This window comes from Corylus avellana, chromosome 2 (assembly GCF_965113065.1).
Source record: "Corylus avellana chromosome 2, dhCorAvel1.hap1.2, whole genome shotgun sequence".
Taxonomy (NCBI): Eukaryota; Viridiplantae; Streptophyta; class Magnoliopsida; order Fagales; family Betulaceae; genus Corylus; species Corylus avellana.
The window spans coordinates 12,510,204-12,533,123 of NC_142491.1; the positions used below are offsets into that span (position 1 = coordinate 12,510,204).

The window sequence follows — 22,920 nt, forward strand, 5'->3', positions numbered from 1 at the left end:
ATAATTTAATGTAGAAGGTTTTTTAGTATTTTGCTTATCTATTTTACATATAAAAGTAAAAAAGAAGCTAAGCCATTGTGAGTGCTCTAAGCAGCATTGGGAGGGTCTTCAAATTATAAGCAAATAGAGTTCAAAATTGCAACAAGCAGCATAACTGCACACAAACTAAAAAAAAAATCCAAGCAAGAAAAACAGAACGTTTCCTAAAACTATATATTGCATCAAAACAACCCAGATTCGAAAGCACTATATGCATTCAAAAAGTGATTCTTAGGGTTCCTGTGACCCCATTGTTTGCAGCCTCATCTAAAATAATATGGGGAAAAAAAATGGAAAAACACATTTGCCTCTTGGAGAATATAAGAAACAATTCCAGAGTCGTAAACAAACTTTATCAGAATTTTTTTTTTCTAATTAAAATATTGTTGCCACTCTAGGGTTAACCTCTTTGACAGCAAGTGGTTCATACCACTGCGGGCCAAAACCAGCAGCTTTTCTTGCTTCCTCATTGAAAGGTGGCTTCAATGGTCCCCTGAAGTATGTCCTCACTATTGAGTGAAACTTCTGAATTACTTCATCTTCCTCTAGCGTTTTTTCACTTTCTCCTGCCCCACCTGGAGATGCCAAGCTGCCTTGATTCCAAGCAGGATTTTCAGCCCCTAGGCAAAGATATTTAAACCATTTAACCCCAGCAGCACAATGGGTAATCTCTTCTGGGTAAATCACTCTCTCTAGTAACTCTGCTGTCTCATTATCGCCTCCATTGCGAAACCGAGAAATGGTTGTGGGAAGCACATCAAGTCCTCTTGCCTGTGTTCAAACTCAAATTTGTTATTATTTATAAAAAAAAAATTATTCACTAACACCATAGAGAAAGGGTGTACTCTAGTGTTGCATTATAACTAAATGAGCCAACACTACATACAAGTCTGATGAAAGGATAAATATTTGGAGAAGTTCAAGAAAATGGAGCCATCACCACAAATGGTAGGATCAATTCATCTCAAAAATCCAGAACCAAGTTGCATGATTTGTAACTATGGCTCCATTTCTTCAATGCCTGCAATCAGGACGATGGATTTTTACTAGCAGATGTATGTGTAAACAAAAAAAAAAAATCAATTTCCATCTGCTTTGAATGGCAATGTTGATAGCCTAAGTTCATTAGAAACTAAATTTGTGAAAACAGATCCTTCCTGAATGAAAAAATATACTTGACTGCGGCCACCAGCTAAGAGCATTCCCAGCAGCTACCCGGTCATATTCCCTAAATTTAAGGATCCAAACTACTTTTTGCTTCCCTATGTCAATTTACACTCCAATAGCTTCCTTAATTGCTTCCCTATACCATTAAAATATTATTTTTTATTTTACTTTTTTTATATTTTATTCCTATAATTTATACTTTCTCTCTCTCCCTCATATTTTCTTCTTCTTTCTTCCGACAGTACCCATTTCTTCTTCTCTGTGATTTTGCCATTTTCTTCTCAAATGGTTCAAGTTGTGGCTTCTATTTCTTCTTCGATTTGCGTCTACGATTTCTTCTCCGAATTCTTCTCCGATCTGCGATTTCTTCTCCGATTTGCGTCAAGTTTGAGGACTCGGAGCGGTACGTTTATGGATGGAAATCTGATCGTGAACAAGGATGGGGTTCAGATCGTCTCTCAGACCGAAATTGAAGCAGTAAAATTTGATGGTTTCAGTCTCTGATTTGCGATTTGCAATTTCTCCTCTGATTCACCATGTTCATTCCTTCTCTTCTCCTCTGAAACCTCAAGAAATCCTCCACCTTCTTTGATGTTGTTGCTGGCCATTGGAAATGATTTGACAAAATCAGAGGTCTTTTGAGATTAAGCTTGCAAAGTGGGTCAGGGAAGGCCTCTCTTCTCCTTCTGCGTTTGCTTGAACGGAGAAGAAGAAAAGAAAATGCTGGGGAAAGAAGGGGAAAACGAAGAGAGGAGAGAGGAGAGAGAGCATCAGTTTTATCAATATAATAATCATATGGATTGCTACAGTTGAACCCAAAACATTGGGTTCAACTGTAGCAGCTGATGGTTTAAGGAACCATATAGGGAATCTGCTGTAAGACGTTTTTTGTGATTTTTTGGACATATTCCCTAGACATAGGGAACAGACCCCCTTATAGGGAGTCTGCTGGGAATGCTCTAATATCCCAGAGGTGATATATGTTGTAGTGAATAATTTAAACCATGTTGGTCCAAATGAATTCATTTTAAAATAAGAAAGTTGGTAAGGAAAAAACACCTCATGGACGCAATGCTCAACTGCCAGACGTGCTAAGAGATCAGTGGAAGTAGCAGTAGCAGAGTCCCAGAGGCCATCGTGAGCTGGTAATGCTCCATAAAAAGAACCCAGCCCCTCTAGCCGTTCCGCAAGGAGAGTGAAGTGTCTGCCCTCATCCTGAGCCACCTTAACAAAATCGGTGAAGAAATCTCTTGGCATTGCAGCTTGCTTACCAAAGCGAGCTATTATATCCTATAAAATTACAGATTTACATGACAGATAAGTAAGAGACAACACATGAGATAGATACAACAAGAAATTAATGCATCTACAAAAGAATAGATTTAAGTAGATGAACATGTATATGAATAACTGAGGCGTGGTTGCCTCACTTTCACTTTTGTAATGTAAAAACAAAATGAATATGATGCAGGAGAAGAAGAAAAAAAGAGTTTGGAAGCGTATTTTCAAAACTATGTTTTGAATATATTAGAGTTTCAGATACTATAGGATTCCACATTGGATAATAACAATAGAAGTGAGTGATTAATCTAGTATTGTTGGGTCCAAAGTAGATTTAATCATTTTTGTTTTAAGTTCGCGTCTCAAAAATCAAAATGTTACATCAAAATCCAAACTTGGATGCTTCTCCATGTGTTTATCCTCCAAAGTTCTTCTATGCATAATTTGGTAGTAGTACACTTCTGGGTTATCGCAAAAACAGTTTAAGGACACTCCAAAAAAGAAGTGTTATATAAAAGAATTCCCTTAATATAAACTCATAAGGAGACAGACAAGTTAAAGAAATAATACCCAAGACAAGTCAATAGCCCAGCTCTCAATGTGCACAAGACTATGCACAATGGCCTGCCTACTCTGCAAGCTACCTGCTTTTCCAAGCTTCGGCATGAGACTCGGTGACACCAACTTGACCTGCACAAAAGACTCATTTATGTGTTTCATTGAACAGTTAGCATAAAGTAGCGCATGGGCATGGGATATGCAACTACATTTTAATGTTAATATTTATCTATTAATCAGATTTCTTAATATGGTAATAATTAACTTATTATTTTTAAGAGACATCCTTACATATGGTGTAAAATGGTCGTGGTTCTTAATTATTTGGAAGAGGTCCAATAAGAATATAAACATACCCATTTGTACCATCTCTCAATGTAATGTATAGATACACCAAGTCATTTATAGATCATACAGTAATATACTTGAGAATATTTCGGGAAAGAAAGATGCTTCTTTAGTGGAGCTTTGAACCCAACTATTATTTTATTGTAAAATTAGTTTAAGTCATACGACAAACAATTAGGAGAATGAAGTGGAACATAGAAGAATAATGATGGAGATCTCCACAAGCACTTAAATGAAAACAAATAAGAGAATAAAGGATAAAATATCATATTATTTTATATCATATAAAAAGAAAATCGCAAACGTTCAAATTCTATCTCTTTTGTTGAGAGATACTTTTATATATGTGCATCTGGAGAGAGCAATTCTCAAAATTTTGAAGATTGTGAGAGAACGGTGATAACATTAAAAGACATATTGTTCAAAACTCTATGGGTGGATGGCTGCTATCAATAGTTCTTGCTTTGCTAATTTTGTAGTGTTTCCGGATGTGTTCTTTCCCTCTCCCTAAGTGGATATTTCTCTTGTATACTCTTTGTATGAAAAAATTTATATAATTCAGGTGCTTGGAAAATATAAGACTATTTTATGTACATGAAAGGCTATAACTGTGCATATGAGTTAGATGCATTAAGATCACATGAGAAATCTTTTCTATGTTTGTGAAGAGATGTAAATATTAGACGGTTGGTAATTAGTGAAGTCCATCATAATTCGGTTATTCGCAGGTCGATACAATTGTGTTTAGTTATAATGACTAATTGATAGGCTATTGAACTCTTGTGAAAGTCCAAACCTATTTATTTGATTAGTGCAATGAGATGAAACTGTTTATATATTTTCTTGTCAGATTAACATTTATATCAATCAACATGTGTTATAAAAATGAAAATGTATCACGCACATTTTTGTGGGTTTATGCAAATTTGTAAATACCATCTATCTCACAGCCTCTTTAATTCTCTTAAAATTTGTTAAACACGTGGACATTTTTGTAAATCCTATCAAAGTTTAGTTGAACCTTTGCTTGATACTAACATGAAATGAGCATAAGCATTTGTTATAAGAATCACGCTGGCTACTATCAACGGTTTCATGTGATTCTTATCATCATGATAGAAAGTTCAATCTTGGGCTCCGTTTCTTTTCTTTTTGGTGTAAAATATTTTCTGTTGGAAAATGTTTCAATTGAAAACATTTTCAAGGAAAACTGGTTATTTTCCGGTGTTTGGTTGCAAAGCTCTTTTCTTTTCTTTTTTTCTAATTAAAAAAAAAAGAAAAAAAAAAAGCCATGACCAAAGCTAAATGGTCTGAAAAACACTTTCAAGTGTTTGGTTGAAACCTAAAAAATGCTCTAAAAACACCATGACCATTAGAGCTGCTAATTTTTTACACAACCCACAAACCCAACACGAAATTAAAGAGTTAGGATTAATGAGTTTGACCCATTTAATTAAATGAGTCGGGTTAAAGTTGACCTATATAATCTTGTATTCATACTCCGAAACGACTCGAACCCATTATGCGACATAATGGTTTACAAATGTCAACATGATCCGTGAACTCGAAACGAATCTGATACATATTCTCGACGCAACCCAAACTCGTCACATGAATACGAATTGCCACCCTAAGTCAACCATCACCCCTCACCCAAAATCAGCATACAGTAGCAAAATCACCACACAAACACCGAATTCAAAAAATCACACGGAGATAGAGACTGAAAAATGGGTTTAAACAAAATTTTCGGTCGCCCCAAATATCCAATAATATAAAATAAAAACACCAAATCCTTTACATATTATATACGGAATATTCGAGCAAAGAGGCAGTGGCTTTTGGGCTTTAAAATTCTTATAATATGACTACATCTTATTATATTATCATTGATAGGATCTATCTATATAAAGAGAGCATTTCAGGGAGTTGAAGTGCACGTACGTTGGAGAGCCTTGCGGGGCGATCTGGGACGGGGAGGTCCAGGGACGGGTCGTAGGGCTGAGTGATGGTCCCCTGGAGCCACTGAGAAGCGACCGAATCGCCGAGCCGCGCCTTCTCGAATGGGTCCGCTGTGTTGAGGACTCCAACGGCTGCTTCCACAAGGGTCTCGGCTCGGTCTTGCCGCCGGCTCATTTTCCCTGTCGCCACTACGCTTTGCAGATTGCAATGAATAATAATAGATTATTAGATAATTGCATAAACAACACGTGTTCCAACACGAAACGACGGGAACTTGTTGGAGGTCACGTGATCCTATAGAGGAGTATTTTATTTAATTATTTATTTTTATATATAACAATATAGGACTAATAAATAATAAATCTTTGGTTAGAGATATTTGATGTAAAGTTTCATTTTAATATTTAAAAACTTAATTAGATAAATCTGAGTTTATGATTTTGGTATATGAGCTTCAAAATAGTTTATTTCTTTAATTTATTGTATTTTACACAATTTATAAATACTGAGATTGTAAAAACTTTAAATTTTAAGAAGTTAAACAAATATATGAGTTAAAATTAAGGGAAAAGATCAAAATAACCTTGTGTGATTTGAGGTTTCATAATTTCACTCTTTGGATTTCTAATTTTGTCAATTAAATTTTTAATCTTTGAAAACAATATCAAATAAGTTCTTCCATCCATTTTTGAATAATTGTTCTTATAGAATGGATATGAAAATACTAAGAAATGAAAAAACCAGAAAGAAAAAGATCCTTTGGCCATGTCAATGAGTAATTCTATTAATCACCCCTCTCTCAAAGTTTATGGAGTGTGATTCTCCAACTAAAAAATTAATCTTTATGCACTAAATACTATAACGACTCACCCCATATAGGCTTTGAAATGACTATAACGACTCACCCCATATAGGCGTTGAAATGTATAGCATTACTCTTGGCCGACGGACAAGTAGGCTTTTCGCCTCCGTGGTTATGTATTTGTTTGTTAGTTTTTTTAGATTGCAAATTTGAAGTTCTTACCCTTTCACCTCATAATTTCCTTGAAGCAAATTTTAAAGACAGACTCATTTATAGTTATTACCACTACATTCTAGGTGCAGAGGTTAGGCAGCGATAGGGGATAGAATGGTCTGTTTCTGTTTGTTGATGGGATTCGGACAATCTGCTCATTGTGATGAATTTTTGCAGAGATGAAAATAAATCTTTCAAGAAAATCTGTCATTGTGAAATTTGAATTACACAAAATGTATATCAAGTATAGACTCCTCTTCAAAGCAAGAATTATGAACTCAAATTTAAGAAGATATCTTCGACATATTCGGGAATACTACATACCCGAAAACTTAGAAAACGATAACCAAAATATATATATATATATATATATATATATATATATATATATCAAAATGAAAATTCAGGTCTCTGGGAATGACTCAGGCAACTGCTGTGAGTCTTCATGGAAGAAAATCTGCAGTAAATATGATTTTGTATCTCAATCCACACTAGCATATGAATTTTCCCTCGCTCTTTTGGTTGACAATCCTGATTTCCATACAGCAGCCAACTGCAAGATCATTGATGTAGCGCCAGCATGATCAATCAAATACTGCTTGTCTTCCTGTACATCTGCAGCAGATCATATCCAAACTTGCATGGTTAAATTTAAATCAGCTTGTATTGGTTAAATATCAAGATTGATATATTTCAAGTTGTAAAATTATTCCATAACTAGTTTGGTTCCTACAAGCACTATAGGCACAATTGGGGGAATTCACTGGAAGCCAAAAAATAGATGTGTCAGACTGATACTGGAGGATTATCCATAAATTAACCAAACAAATTAAGAACAAATGTTATTGGGTTATGATGAAAAACCTTGTTGGGGATATTTTCATAGCTGGCTTTGCTGATGAGAGAAAAGGCCAACAAGAAAACATCTGTTATAATCCTCCTGTCCTGTATTCACCAACTTCGTTAAGTACATAGGACACATATAATTTTATTCTCTATGAAAACTAAATATGTAAAGGGTGTGTGGTTGAAAAAAAAAACACAGCAACCAAAAAAAAATTGTAATTCAAGTTGCTGATGCCTAATTTTTACCAATTTATCAATCTATAATATAAATTTCCAAGTGTGATAAACTCTCTCATACAGAAGAGAAATGTCATTTTGTATACTCCTATCCTTCTATTCTCCTTTTTTTGAAAATTGGACATGGAATTTATAGGAGGAGAAGGATAAGAGTATACTAAATAGCAGTAACTCCAGACAGAATATAGCAGCAATCTGATGATACCCATGAAGCAATTACTTACCAGCAGTGTCCCATAGTCCAAGGTTAATTGTGCTACCATCAACCACGATAGCACTAAAGTTGTTGGTCGCAGTGGGCACACATTCCTATAAGAATATGAAGTAAAACAGATCAAGATTTAATTGTTGAGGTGGTAATCTAGAAAGAGACAAAAGACAGTTTTTTTAATAAACATCCAATTACCTGAATTCTCCACTATGACAAAAAATGCAAGTCCCTTTGAAATTGTTGAGGTGGCCATTTCACAGTTCCAACAGATGATACTGCTGGCTCTTGTCATCTTATTTGGAAAGTGAATTACCTGGCATCAGTTAGGACAAACACAAGAGTGTCATCTTATTTGGTAAGTGCTTTAAACATCTTATATGTTTAATTTAACGAATCACTTCAAAGATGAATGCAATGGCAGCCTAGGATTCTCTCCGGTTCATTTGCGCTGGAGAGGAACCAAATTATGCAATAGCACACTTTTGTTTTGTTTTGTAGTTAAAGTATTTACCAAATGCCACCTTCAAAATTTTGTCTTAAGAGCCACCTCACATATTTTTGATAAGTAGAGCCACCTCACATATTTAAAATTGAGTAATCACATATTTCCCTGCAACAACAGCTAATTATCAGTCTAATATCAACCACACATGTTCTTATTACATGAACTAAAGGACTTTATCACCAACTCATTCTCTTCCATGTTTGGACTTCACAAAAAGGGAAAACGAAGGAAAATAAGAACTTCACAAACTTGCTGAAATGATCAATTCACATGTCTAGTAATTCTTTATTATTAAAATTATTGCAGTTGGAAAAGCATAAAGATGAAAATAACTGACAATTTGTTTTACAAGCAAAACAAGCACAATGAAAAAAAATTAACAAAATATTGATTCACAATATTTCAACGTGAACCTATGCTTCACAAGGAATCATAGCCAAGAACTAGCTAGGTTCTTGAAATTGAAGATATCCTTGAAGTTAGGTAGTAGTCTTTAATTGCTAACACAAAAGCTATCATAAGGATGAAATAAAACAAAATGAAGCTATTCTGCTAGCTTAACCCAATTTATTAATATAAACTTAATTACGTAAGGAATTAGATACTTACACAAATGTTTGGTAGTTGCTGCATAATTGTAGAACCAACTTTCTTTGACGAAAGACATACTCTTGTATGTTCCAACAATTGATTCCCATCTAGCTTCCACATAAAGAATCAAAAGAGTAGAGAAGCTAACAATACCTGAAATGAAAGAGAATAATCTAAAGAGAACTAGGCTGGTATTTGATTACAAAGAGTTACGAAAAGATGTCATGTATGTAACAATGGAGTGTTGAGTCCTTCTTAATCCAATTAATGATATGTATTGTGCTGTATAAACAATAGAGTGTTGAGTCCTTTTCAAACCAACTCTAGTGATGGGATTCTAGTAGTCTTATGCCAGTCTTGACCCACTCCCACCAATATATCATGCTTTTCATAGCTGAGAAAAGAAAATTATAAACAAACTTCCCAATCTTATGTTTCTTCTTGTTTTGGTTTATAGAAAATGTACATATTTAAAGTGAGAGTTCAAGGATTTCTGCTTTCTTCAATATCAAGTTTAAAGATGGTTAAAATTTAAAATTTCAATTCTTAAATTTTCTTTGCATAAAGTATAGCATAAAGTGAATATTGAATAACAACTTTGAAATGATACGTGTCTAAACTAAATCTCTAGGCTATAGTGTTTATCCAAACTTCCCTGCCAAAAACCACTTGCTCTTTTTTATTTATCCTTTTATCCTCAAAACACAATGCAAATCTCTCTTCAAACGGCAATAACTACAATGTTGTAATCCTATAGCTAAATCAACTATACAAAATTGTGGAAACAACTACCATATTACCTCGAAAGGAATAAAATTACCATTAAATATATGAAAAGGAAATAACATCATTGTCCCTAGAAGTAATATCCACTGGGAGAAGTGTAAACCACAAATTTCATATTCTTAAAATATATAGAGCAGTAAAGGCATCATTTATTGTTGCTAATATCTATAGAAAGAATAGCTTCACCAAAGAAAGGCTTTCATTAATACGTTGTCTATATTGCTATTGCTAGTAACAATAGTCAGTGATCTCTAGCGTTATTGTACACAGTAATCAGTACAATGGAACATCTGCTAAAGTGAAAATCAATCACTTGTATCTGAAAATATATAACATATTGGGATGCAAGAGCTTCTCAAAGGCCAAAAATAAACCACCTGAAAAATAGGAAACTCTTGAACATCAACTTATGGTCACTAAGCTGCAACCAAGCCTATAACAACTGATATAGAAGTTAGAAGAAATATAATCCTACTATAAATTTTTGGCATAAATTCCATTTAATTGAAATTATTATTTAAATTAATTTTTTTGGTAAGTAATGACGACAAGTCCAGTCAACCTGCAGCATAGAGTGAAATGCACCCCTAAAATCGTGCACATCTAAATCTAAAGGGTGAACAAATATAATATCTCATTGTGTTTTTATTTCAAACTAAACTAATTAAATAAATTAGGAATTTTGATATTTAGAATGGAATCATTCAAGTGCCAGATCTTTTAATTGACTATTTGAAGACAAAAATGACATGTGGGAAGCTTATGTGTCAGTGTAACAGAGAATTGAACCAAATGAATACCTATGCAACAAGTTAGTTATTACAACCAGAATTGACCCTCCCTTCAATACTTAATCCGACATCGCTAAGAGCCAGTTTTTTCTCCGCTTACACAATGGAAAATGAAACGCCCAGGTACATCATCTCATCAACTCTGTTTATGCAAAACCGCATATTATTAGAAATGAAGAAACCAAAAAAAAAAAAAAGTAAATTACTTACTGTTTCTCCTAATTGTTGAAGAATCATTTAAAAATTTTATGAATAGGAGAGAAGAAAACAAGTTGTTAACTTTTTACCCAAATTGCCCTGGATTTTGAGTAAGCTTAGAATGTCCATCCAATGTTTCTTCTATGCTTCAACTGGGTCTGCTGTTTTTACAACTGGAAATTTAACCACGAAATATTGAAAGAGAATAATAAATAAGCTGTTAACCTATTTATAACTTACTAATCAAAATACACAAAGTTCTATTGAAAAGTAAATTCATGGCATTTAATCCCGCTTAATTGTTGACTTATTAATAATAAGCTGTTTAGAAAGGAACTAGTCAACTAAGGGGTATTCCCGTGGCACTTTATTATAAGTAACATTGACATTTGATTGACTATGTAGGATTTGACTAATATTCACGCTCTAATATAGGATGTGAGCAACCTTTGGCTAATTCTCACATGTTTGCCTCTAGCATCTCTCCAGACTCCTATTAAGTGGGCTAATCAGTAATACTTTGTCTCTGTAAGGATTGAGGAAGTGAGATGTTTTATCCAAGCATATTGCACAAATCCACCATAATTCCTGTACCCCATTATGCTTTCATAGCAATTTCCCTCTGAATTCAGAAACCCAAATGAATAAAAGAAACAATAGCGCATAAATGATAATGCAAATAAAATCATTCTAAGAACACAAGCAGTTCGATCCAAATAGACAGTTAGACTTTACATAGAACACAAAAATGAAAGGAACCCCTCCAAATGAGACATCTGCTAAAGTGAAAATCACTCACCTATATCAGTAGATGAAAAATAGATTGTGCTGTTAGGAGCTCCAACATAGCCAAAAAGAAACCACCTGGAATATAGGAAGCCTGCTATAAGAGTTAACATCAACCTATCGTCTTAAACGAAGGTGATCAAGATATAGAAGTTAGAAGAAAAATGATAGTATAATGTTTAGGAACAATTTCCACTTAATTAGTTTTTTATTTTATTTTATTTATTTTTTAATAAGAAATCGAGATATCATAAAAAATGTAGGGCACCCCATGTCCAAGTATACAAGAGAAGCCACATAGATAGTAAGGGCAAAAAGAACAAGAAAATCAATATAATTTCCACTTAATTGTTGAATTAATGGTGAGAGATATTCAGTCAAATCGGAGCATATACTGAAAATCATCCCTAAAATCATGCAAATGTAATCTCTAAAGGGCTAAGCCTCATACAACCTTAGTAGCGAGGATGGCTCTTCTAGCACTTATATATACCTATAGATCTGCAGTAGGCCAGTAGGTATATGCTAAACAACTAGATGAGATTCACAAAAAAGATGCTATGCAATCAACATGACGGATTGGTTTTATTGATAACACTACGGTTCTATTGTTTTAGGCACTGGTACCAATATTTTAAAGACAATTCATACGTGATAAACATTGAAAAAGCAGCGTTCGGTCCTCCCTATATACCTGTCAATATCTTTTCTGAAGATGATATTCTGTGTGTCATCACTTGGCTAAGCAAATTTAGGTGGAAAATGTTCCCTTTAATGCTTTGACTTACTCACTGGGTTGTAAGTGGGTGAAAGTGGATGAGAAGTTCCAAGCAAGAAGGCTCTACAGAGCTTTTCAGCTGCATCATGTATCACTGTTCTTTTATTTCAAACTAAGCTAATTAACCAACAATAGGCATTGATATTTAGAGTGGAATTATTCAAGTGCCATATCTTTTAATTGATTATTTTTAGATAAATTGACATGTTGGAAGCTTATATGTAACAAAGAATTGAACCAAAAGATTACCTGTGCGGAAAGGTAGTTCCTGCAGTGCTGTTGCCAGATTGGATTTCCAAGACAATATTTGCTCAAGTTTCATCAAGTGGCAATTTTCACTCTGTTAACACAATGACAAAGAAACACCCATAACGCATCACCTCATCAACTCTATTTATTCAAAACTAATTATCATTCGAAATGAAGAAACGAAATTTAAAAAAGAAATTAATTTACTAACTATTACTCCTAATATGTGAACAATCACGTATGCAGTGCCCCAGATTTTGAAAATGATCTGAATCTCTGTCCTCTGTTTCTTTGTGCCGTCAACTGGTTGTGCCGCTTCTACATCTAAAATTTAACAACTAAGAAATACTGAGAGAGAAAAATGAAGAAAATGAAGGTGAAAAAGGTGGGCACTTCAAGTTCTGTGAAGGATTAAGATAAAATGACGAGTACCATACCTGAATCAGTCGAACATGCATGGGTGCTTGAATTTTCTCTCTATTAAGGCAGCTACGGTAAGTCTAACTTTGGAATGTGAACAATCTTGGGCCATCCTCATCCGTCTCTTTTCCATCTTTGCAATAAGATGGGACAATCCACAATTATTAGCCTCTGCAAAGACGTTGGCCTACGCATCCCTTAAGTGTTGCAGTTACGGATCCACTCTGGTATAGCCGTCAAGCTTACACAATCTGAAATCTCGATCTTTTGTAGAGTGGTAGCATGTTGACGCTCCGAGGGGAGAGACTTTAATCTACTGCAGCTTCCTATCTTCAAAAACTCGAGAGAAGTGAGGTTCTGCAACCACTCCTCTGGCAGAGCTTCTAGATCTGCAATGGAATTCAGTTCCATATACTTCAATTTCGAGAGAGGAATGGATGAAGAGGAGGTTGTTGCTGTTGACGTTGGGCTTTGCAGTGCTGCCATATTCATCATCATAGTCTGTTGCAGTGGCTTCGAGCTAGCATTGGACAGGATCAACTTTTCTTCAAGATGTGGAAACATTGGCATGGAAGTCAACTTGGGGCAAAATGAGATGGATAATGTTGAAAGATGAGGAAATGAAAGGAGTAAACGATGCTCCGTTATTTCAGCAGAATTATGACTATCACTATTGACCTCCATAGATGAATCCATTTTCCACCACCCCTTGAGATTACGGCAACCTGAGAGACTGATTTCTTTTAGGAATGGGAGAAACGGTATTTTCTCATCGCTAGCACCACCATCTGATATGTACTCCATAGCATCCAAACCTATAAGAAGAAGATACTTGAGAGAAGGCAGCTGACTCAATTGTGGCAAATATTGGCATTCCTTACACCAATATAATTCAAATCTAACAAGACTTTCGAGTGACAAAAACCAACTCGGAAGCCTTGAACCCCGATACTTCCCTAAACGAAGATATTTCAGATTTGTGTGTGGTCGCAAGCCTTCCGCTTCAACATTAGCAACGCCCGAATCAATGACATCTCCTTGACTACTCCACCATAAATGCAAAGCATCAAGACGATGTTTCTCCTTTAGATTTGCAGCCTCATATTCTACCGCAACACTTTTCCCATTATGTTCCAGATTTTCAATCACTAACTTTCCTCTCAGGTTATTTAGTCTCCTTAGTTCATCTAACCCACCGCTATCACTCTGGCTGGAGTTGACCACAAATCTTGATAAGTTCTGAAGATTAGTCAGTTGCCCCAATCCACGTGGCATATAAGTCAAACCATAACATTCATCGATCTCAAGATTCCTGAGATTGATTAGTTTTTTAATGTCTCTCGGCAATTCTTTGAGCGACCCACAGTTGGAGAGTCTTAATGTTTGCAAATTTGGTAACATAGTTATAGAATCAGGCAGCTTATTGATATTGTAGTGTCTAGAAAGATCAAGATAGGTTAAACGCTTCAACTTCCCAATAGAGATTGGCACAGACTCAACATCGCTTGTATGCAGAACCAACACGTGCAGGGAATTGAAACTTGAAAAAATTGTGCCATAATCAATCTCTGCCCCAATGCAATCACCATCGAGTTGAAAAAATGTCCGAACCCTACTTGCTTTATCCAATAAAGTTGGAGCATAGATGAAATATTTCTATCACAACCAAATGATACATGACGAGTTTTTGCATCAATGATTCTATAATTATCATCTATTGTGGTGATGAACGACGATCCTGCCACTGATATGGCAAGATCATGCATGAGGCTATGTATTCTGCATCCAATTATGTTACCAAACTCATCCATTACAGGTTCTTGAAAGAATGATCTCCATAGTAAATCCATAAAATACTCATCACCAACATCTTCCAAGCATCGGTTTTGATCTGATAGCTTGACAAACCCTTGTGCTATCCAAAGCTTAATCGGTGTTGATTTATCAATCATGTAATCCTTCAGAAACAAACTACAATAAGCAAAGCAGTGCTTTAAATGTGAAGGGAGATGATCATAACTTAGCTTCAAAGTTGGTAAGATGTCATTTTTATTCTGAGATATTCTTGAGAGTCCATTTTTCTTCACAAACAACAACTCTTTTTCTGAATTTATGGAGTACAGTAAACCTGCAATTGTACTTATGACCAGAGGGACACCTAAACACTTTTGTACGATCTCCTTCCCAAGTCTGACAATGATTGAATTCTCCAGCTCTTGTCCTATCTTAAATGCCCTTTGCTTAAATAAATACCATGACGCATCTTCATCTAAACCTTTCAAGGAATATGATTTAACAGTCCCAATAATCCCTGCAACGCTTTCCTGGCGGATGGTCCTTGCAACGATTTCACTGCGGGTAGTCACTAATATTCTACTGCCCCTTGCACCACCCATCAGCACTTCTTTCAATTCAGACCATTTTTCATGATCCTCATTCCACACATCATCCAACACGAGGAAGTATTTCTTTCCACCGATTATTTCCTTAAGTTGACCTACCAGTGTATTCATTTCAACAGCCGGTTGTATCGTGTATGTGGCAGATTCTAAGATTACTTTAACAATATTTGTAACATGGAAGGAATAAGAGACATACACCCACATTCTGAGCTCAAAATGTTCAATGATTTGGTGATCATTGTATACGAATTTAGCGAGTATAGTCTTTCCCAATACACCGATGCCAACAATTGGAAGGATTAAAACATTGTCTTCAACGTTGGAGTTCATCAGAAGGTCTATAACAGCCTTCTTATCATCCTCTCGACCAATAACTGTTGTCGGATGTACAAACGAAATAACGTCACTATCCCTCCAACTGTTACTGACTCGTGTCTCTTCATCCTTGCGTACATCCAAGTTGAACCTCTGCCCTTCGTAGTAGATTTCATCTAACCTCTTTCTGATGGCCTTAATCTTGGCCTTAATCTTATGGGCCACTTTAAGACGAGAGACAAGTTGGTTTGATTTGGAAAAGAAAATGCGTACCTTTTTTGCCTTCTTATCACGGGTCAATATTTCCCTTTGTAGAGCATCAGTGGAAATAGCATCCAGCAAGTCATCCGCATCATAAAAGGAATCATCTAGCGTTTCGAGCCAAATTCTAAGTATAGGGTTGTTAGCCTGTTTATGCTCAGCATCCAGAAGCACAGCTTTGATTGTTGAAACGGTGTTCATCAGCCTTAGAAGCTCATCTTCGACACCCCAGAGCAGTCCGATAGCCCAAACTCTCAATGATTCGATCAACAGTGCCTAAGAGAAGTCGTTCTGCCATTTCTTGAATGTGAGTGAAGGAATGCTCAAAAGTGAAACACAGCGCTGTTGATGGAAGTAGTTGAAGGGTAGAGTGAAGAAATGATTTTGATGGCGTAGATCACAACATATAGATAAGCCTACGCCACATTCAATAAAACAAACGAATCCTTGATTTGAAAATTGACAGCACACCTGCTACTTTAAAAAAGCATTAAACCTTGACCAGCTGCTTTAAACGAGGAGGACATATTGGGACAAGGATCCTCTTCAGTTCAAAATGGACCGGAAAGGATTCAGTTGATGGCTATAATTTCTAAAGAGAAATCCTAAGGCCATCAACCCGCCACGTGACTCATTAAAAAAATAATATTAATTTATTATTTTACTTTTAAAAATAAATAAATAATAAAATAATAAAAATTTAAAAACAAATATAAACGAAAAAAAGGGTGGCTGGCCACCCCATGTTGGCCACAAGGGGTGGCCAGCCACCACATATTGTGACATGGAGGTGGCGACGGCCGGTTGGGGGTGGCTTCGACCACCCCCAACCGGCTCATGGGGGTGGCCGAAGCCACCCCAAAGGCCAAGCGATGATCGGCCACCTCTAAGGGCCAAACCCATTTTAAGATAAAATGGGTTTGGCCCTTGGGGGTGGCCGATCCACCCCCAAAGGCCATGATAAAATGGGTTTGGCCCTTGAGGGTGGCCGATCCACCCCCAAAGGCCATGGAGCCACCCCCAACCGGCTAGTCTAGGGCTGAAGCCACCCCTTGCCCCAAAGGGGGTGGCCGAGCCACCCCCAAGGCTCTTGGGGGTGGTTCGGCCACCCCCTTTTTGCAAGATAGGGGTGGCTCAAGCTACCCCCAATGGCTCGCCAGGGGGTGGCCAAATTATCGCTTAAAACTTTACGTTGTGCTCCACCAATATTAAAAGTTAAAACAATCCGATACGCTTCACTGTCCATGTTCACCTTCCTAATCAATACATCAAAAGCTGCTCAAGAATTGATGAAATACAAAAGGTTAAGCTTTTAAATTTATTTCATGCTAGGCTGGCCCAATCTTATGCCCATACTCCAAATTAGAACCCACCATAACACATTACCTACCAGTCAATTGTCACTTCGAGTTTTAATATCCTTTTACAATTTGGTCTCAAAAGTTTAATTAAGTAGATTTAGGTCTAATCATGTCATATCAATTAGTCTATTTGGAGTCATGAGTATAAGGAAGAACAGGGAGTGATGCAGAAATTTGACCAACTCAGAAGACATCACATGATCAATAGTTACGATTATCTGCCACATGGTCGTTAGTTTTTTTTTTTTTTTTTTTTCTGTGATTGTTTCGGTTACGATTGTGGTTGAAGTTGTCTTTTGAGTGAAGTCCTTTGAGCATTTGGTGTACATTGGGTTGAATTCCTCTGAACGTTGATGATTGAAATCATCTATGGGTTGAAGTCTATTAATGGTTATAGCGTTCTACATGAAGCTGATTAACGCTAGCGACAACCGGGGTCTTTCACGAAGTCCGTAGAAGAGTTGTATTGGGAATCTTTAATATTTTATCCTTCGTTTTCTTCTTTATCTTTTATCTTTTTTATATATATTATCTTTTAACTTAACTAAATTTATTAAGAGTGTGTTTTCTCTTTTTGAGATGTAATTCATTTATGTTGTTCTTCTGTTGTGTTGCGTCAAGGAGTCTATACAACCTTTTTCATTCTATGTACAAAGAACGGAAGAAGGCAACTAAATAGAATTGCGAGAATTTGATATCAAGAGAAAAAACAGAGATCCTCTGCAACTCAAATGTAAAGCTAACAAGTAACGAATATCTTTGTTTATTAGAGTTAACCATTGTTGACCATTGACGGCACAAAGTATTATACAATTTTAAGAAGAAGAATACGAATATGCTTCATGAGAATCCTAGGCAATAAAGCAGCCTTCCCAGCTAAGCAGATCTATTCTTCGTGTCCCGGCACCGCTTGAATCTTCTCAATGAACTTGAGCAATGTTTCCTCGGCCTTATCATCTGCACAAAAAAACAAATCTAGTATTAGATCTTCATTTTTCATTCTTGAAATCATATCCACAGGTCATTATATTGAAGGATTTAGAGAGCGGGCAATGAGGCTGCCTTACTGCATTGCAATGGGTAGTCTCGTGTGAGAGCTTGTCCGAGCTTCACCTGCTCTGATAAGTGTTCAGATAGCTTGGGCTCTGTCGGCTTAGGCTAATCCAAACACCTATCAAACTAAAGCTCCGTTTACTTCAACGTAAAATGATTTCTTTCGTAAAATATTTTTAGGAAAGTCATTTTTCCTGAAAATATTTTCCGTCGAAAGCATTTTACGGTGTTTACTTGCACATAGAAAATAATTTTTTTTTAATATCTTTTTTTATATTTTTTTTTTAATATCTTTTTTTATATTTTTTTTTTCATATAAGGTCTCCACCTAGACTTGCACGGGATTTGTTCAAGACCCCGCAGGGACTTGCCCGGGACTCCACCGGAACTTAACCGGGACACCGGTGGGACCTGACCGGGACTTGCCCGGGACCCGCCCGATACCTAACCGGGACTTGACCGGGACCTGACCGGGACTTGCCCGGAACCCGCCCAGTACCTAACCGAGACTTGACCGGGACCTGCCTGGGACCTGCTCGGGACTTGACCGGAACCCGACCGGGCAAGTCCTAGGCGGGTCTTCGACAGGTCTAGTCAAGTCTCGGGCAAGTCCCGGGCGGGCCCTGGTCAAGTTCCAGTCAGGTCCCGGGCGGGTCCCGTGCAAGTCCCGGGCGGGTCCCGATCAAGTCCCGACGAGGTTCTGAGTGGGTCTTGGCAAGGTCCATCGATTTAAGAATAAGATGCTCATAGTTGGAAAATGGTTTACGGTTTTCAAAACCGTAAACCATTTCCCGAAAATTAAAGAAGAATTTTCCGTCAAACGGAAAATATTTTCTGTTGACCACTATTTTACGTCGAAGTAAACACCGTAAAATACAACAATCATTTTCTGAAAACTATTTTACGTCGAAGTAAATTGAGCCTAAGTGAGATTTGGAGAATCTATTAGATGAAGTAACCCGGCATCCTTACATATTAGGCAAAATCAAAATGTGGAGGGTATGCATGTGGCAGAAATTGAGTAATACTACTAACCAAGTTTAGGAATAGTGTGACCCTTGGTGTGATGAATTACAACAGGGTCCACGAATGATTCCAGTAGAACAGTCCCATCTTCCTTATTGAAGTCTTTCTCCCCTACAGTACAAGAGACAAATAACAAAAAATGAGATATTTCGTGGATGAATTATCTAAACCCACATATAATTGGGAAAGATTAATTAAGGCTCATTTGCATATGCTCACCAGCTACACTTCATTATCCCTCATTGTTATGGCCAATAGGTAATATCCCAAATTGGGTTTTTTTTTTTTCCTGTTCCCCATTGGCCAATATTCTCAAAAATCTTTGGCAGAGAATTAGGAGATAAAATCATGGAGTTCTTGCAGCAGCAAAGGTGTATATAATAAAATATGCAGAGGGCATTATGAAACTTCAAATTACCTATGAAGTGGAGAGATGGGCACTTGATGGGAGATGAAAGAGCGTTAGCAGCCAGCTTAGGCGCCCCATACTTGGATCCTCCAAACTTAGCCCCTGATATTATTATCAGAAACTTTATCTTCGGTACCTTAGTAAGAGCCACACCCTACAATTCACACACCATTGTTTCACTTTAGTTACCCTTATTAATTCTCCTACTCCTCATCACAAAGACTTAATTGGTAGAAAACATTAATAAAAACATAAGAAAATGCTACCAAAAGGATGCCTTAAAGAAATTGAACATAAAAGTTTCTTCTACCTCTTCTTGCATTCCCGGCAATAAAGCTGCTAACATTCCTCCCTGAAATCCATTTATCAGTTTAACAACAATAAACAAATTAGAGATGGTAAAATCATAGTGAAAGGTAAGAAATTTGTTATCAGGAATCGCACCATGGAGAAGCCCAGTACACCGTCAAAAGGACCATGCTTTAACATGTAATCTTCCATGTATGCAAGACATTCTTCAAAATTTGTATACTCGGTATAATCCTAAAACAAAACAACCTTTGTAAGTTACTAAAACGTACTCTGTTTTCACTGCGAAAAAGAAGAAACAATAGTATACGGGAAAGATGTAAAACCTCGTTGGCTTGGAACCACTCATAGTAGGGAGGATCGTAAATTCCTTCCACATCGGACTTTCCTTCAGCAGGAAACGGGGCGTCGAGGAAGACAAGGTCCAGCTTTTCGAGCACGGTTTGGGGCAATCTTCCTGCCAATTTCTTGAGAATTTCACCGCTTGTTCTGAAGCCATGGAGGCACAGAATTCTGGGTTTTCTCTGGGTTTGGTTCTCCATGATCAGTAGAAGCCTATTTTCTTTCTAGCTTTCAATATGGGATATAAGCTATGGCCTATGGCACTAATTTCTTCCCAGCTGCAACACAAGAAAGAAGTAGTTTCTGCTTTGGCCCTGTCCTATCATCTATTTAATGGGGGTTCGTCAACAAAAGGGTGCTTATATTTTTTGGTCAAAACCAACCAGTTCTTTTCTTCTTAAAAGCCTACCAACAAACTCTTCTGACTTCAGTGGAAATCCGCTGGTCCCTCTTATTAAGAGACAGTGCAGAATAAGACAAGAGTCTTTTATACACGTGAATAGTATACATTTGAACAGTATTTCTTTGTTGTAAATGTGTTGGTGATCTGTTATAACCGGTTAGAGTTAGTTGTTAGTAGTTAGAAGACTTGTTAAACTTATAAATACTTCTTCGTGTATCTCAAAACAGATTGAGTTTAATATATCAATGAGTTGATTCAGTCTCTGTTTTCCACTTGTTTTTTTTTTTTTTTTTGAATAAAACAATATCCGGCAAACAATATCTGTATAAAACAATATCCAGCAAAACAATATCCAATGGTACAGATTCTGTATAAAACAATATCCAGCAAAGAAGATGAGACAACATCTTAGATTTTTAATAAGTTTGCTAGCTAAAATGAGATTGAAGGTAAAAGATGGAACACACAAAACTTCAGTCAATGTAAGATTGTCTGAAAGTTTGACAATGCCTATGTGTGTGACAGAAGCTATAGATCCATTTGATAACTTTACATGTGTTGAAACTATAGCAGTAATAGAGGTAAAAAGGGATGGACTATCATGAAACTTTTTCTCCTGTAGCCAAGATGACAACGGTGAGGTGTTTTTTAGCTCTTGCAGCAACTAAAGGATGGTTTTTGCATCAATTGGATGTGAATAATGTGTTTCTACATGGAGACCTAGATGAAGAAGTCTATATGGCTATGCCTCCTGGTTTTGGCAGCAAGGGGGAGAATAAGGTATGCAGATTAATAAAATCCTTGTACGGTTTGAAGCAGGCTTCCCGACAATGGTTCTCCAAATTTTCTACCACATTAATAGACCTTGGTTTTACTCAGTCAAAGGCAGATTACTCTCTGTTTACAAGGCTCCAAGGTTCCTCTTACATTGCTCTTTTAATCTATGTTGATGATGTTGCCATAGCCAGCAATGATCCTAAGGCAGTTGCAGATTTTATCATTCTCTTGAATGATAGGTTTAAGTTGAAGGATTTAGGACCTTTGAAATACTTTTTAGGACTAGAAATTGCTAGATCCATTGCTGGTATTTCTGTATGTCAACGAAAATATGCATTAGAGATTCTTGAAGATTCAGGACTACTTGCTTCCAAGCCTGTCAGTTTTCCAATTGAGCAGAATTTGAAGTTGTCAAAAGATGAGGGTATTCTTTTATCAGATTTTACTTCTTATAGGAGGTTAGTTGGAAGACTTTTGTATCTCACCATCACCAGACCAGATATAGCATACTCAGTGCAAATCCTAAGTCAGTTTATGGATAAACCTAGACAATCTCACTTAGATGCTGCTACTAGAGTTTTGAGATACACGAAGAAGTATTTATAAGTTTAACAAGTCTTCTAACTACTAACAACTAACTCTAACTCGTTATAAGAGATCACCAACACATTTACAACAAAGAAATACTGTTCACGTGTATACTGTTCACGTGTATAAAAGACTCTTTTCTTATTCTGCACTGTCTCTTAATACCTCTTGCCGGCTCAACACGAAGGTGGGTGGGTGGCTCGACAACGATGCAACTTTGTCTTTTTCCTTCACCAACCCACTTTTCTTCTGCACCAACTCTGAACCTTCAAACAATCCTGTAGTGCCCCAGAATTTTCAAAGCTATTTAAATAGATTATTCTGATGTTATTTTAATATCCATTGTAGCTAAGGATTTTAATTCTTGGGAAATTTATGAGAGTGGTAATTAGAGAATGGTAATTGGTGAAATAATAGGATAGTAAATATGTAGCACCTCAGATTTTGAAAGTCTTATTTTAGAGATATTAATTTGATGCTATGATTATATTCATATTAGGCAATGATGTTAATTCTTGAGAAATTTATGATATTGTATGAATGGTAATTGGAAATTGGTAGGTAGAATAGTAAGTGGTAGGTGGAATAGTAAGTGGTAGGTGAAATAGTAAGTGGTAGGTAGAATAGTAAGTGGTAGGTGGAATAGTAGGTGGTAGGTGAAATAGTAAGTGGTAGGTAGAATAGTAAGTGGTAGGTGGAATAGTAGGTGGTAGGTGAAATAGTAAAATGAGGGTATAATTGTAAATTGAAGGTAGAATAGTGTTTGATTTTCTCCTATAAATAGAGCTCTTCTCCTTCACAATTTTCACAACTCATCTCCTCTCCCATCTCTTGCATATATTCTTCCTTCTTCCGCTTTTTACTCGGTCTTTCTTCTTTCTAAGAGTATTTACTCAAAACAGAGAG

General features: G+C 36.5%; 3 protein-coding genes across 5 annotated transcripts; all 3 read right to left on the minus strand.

Annotated features, from left to right (window-relative positions):
- Positions 1-234: 234 nt before the first annotated feature.
- On the minus strand, positions 235-5,566 carry LOC132167452 (3-oxoacyl-acyl-carrier synthase-like protein (Protein of unknown function DUF455)). Of its 3 annotated transcripts, none has more exons than XR_015911604.1 (5): positions 5,338-5,566; positions 3,058-3,177; positions 2,266-2,496; positions 926-1,060; positions 718-810 (listed from the first exon to the last, which is right to left on the minus strand). XR_015911604.1 is itself a non-coding variant. In XM_088514017.1 (5 exons), exons 1-4 carry the CDS (start codon positions 5,527-5,529, stop codon positions 1,004-1,006), a joined length of 600 nt encoding a protein of 199 aa, XP_088370143.1. In that variant the 5' UTR covers positions 5,530-5,566; the 3' UTR covers positions 721-810; positions 980-1,003. The 3 variants fall into 3 exon arrangements, 2 of the variants coding, with proteins under 2 accessions (XP_059434419.1, XP_088370143.1); XM_088514017.1 differs by having other exon boundaries at positions 721-810; positions 980-1,060; XM_059578436.2 differs by lacking the exon at positions 926-1,060 and having other exon boundaries at positions 235-810; positions 5,338-5,565.
- Positions 5,567-6,556: 990 nt separating this feature from the next.
- LOC132178284 (putative disease resistance protein RGA1) lies at positions 6,557-16,131 on the minus strand. The gene is given in 14 exon segments (XM_059590735.2): positions 6,557-6,985; positions 7,235-7,315; positions 7,678-7,762; positions 7,860-7,977; positions 8,176-8,274; positions 8,779-10,479; positions 10,625-10,708; positions 11,335-11,438; positions 12,016-12,178; positions 12,349-12,439; positions 12,566-12,672; positions 12,786-14,411; positions 14,414-15,990; positions 15,992-16,131. Coding segments are annotated over 3 exon segments (3,204 nt in total). The 5' UTR covers positions 16,045-16,131; the 3' UTR covers positions 6,557-6,985; positions 7,235-7,315; positions 7,678-7,762; positions 7,860-7,977; positions 8,176-8,274; positions 8,779-10,479; positions 10,625-10,708; positions 11,335-11,438; positions 12,016-12,178; positions 12,349-12,439; positions 12,566-12,672; positions 12,786-12,837.
- A 1,710-nt stretch (positions 16,132-17,841) lies between these two features.
- Positions 17,842-20,668, minus strand: LOC132178451 (uncharacterized). Its single transcript, XM_059590891.2, has 6 exons — positions 20,231-20,668; positions 20,040-20,138; positions 19,906-19,947; positions 19,605-19,749; positions 19,196-19,297; positions 17,842-18,064 (listed from the first exon to the last, which is right to left on the minus strand). The coding sequence occupies exons 1-6, from the start codon at positions 20,444-20,446 to the stop codon at positions 17,994-17,996; spliced, it is 675 nt and encodes a 224-aa protein (XP_059446874.1). The 5' UTR covers positions 20,447-20,668; the 3' UTR covers positions 17,842-17,993.
- Positions 20,669-22,920: the final 2,252 nt, after the last annotated feature.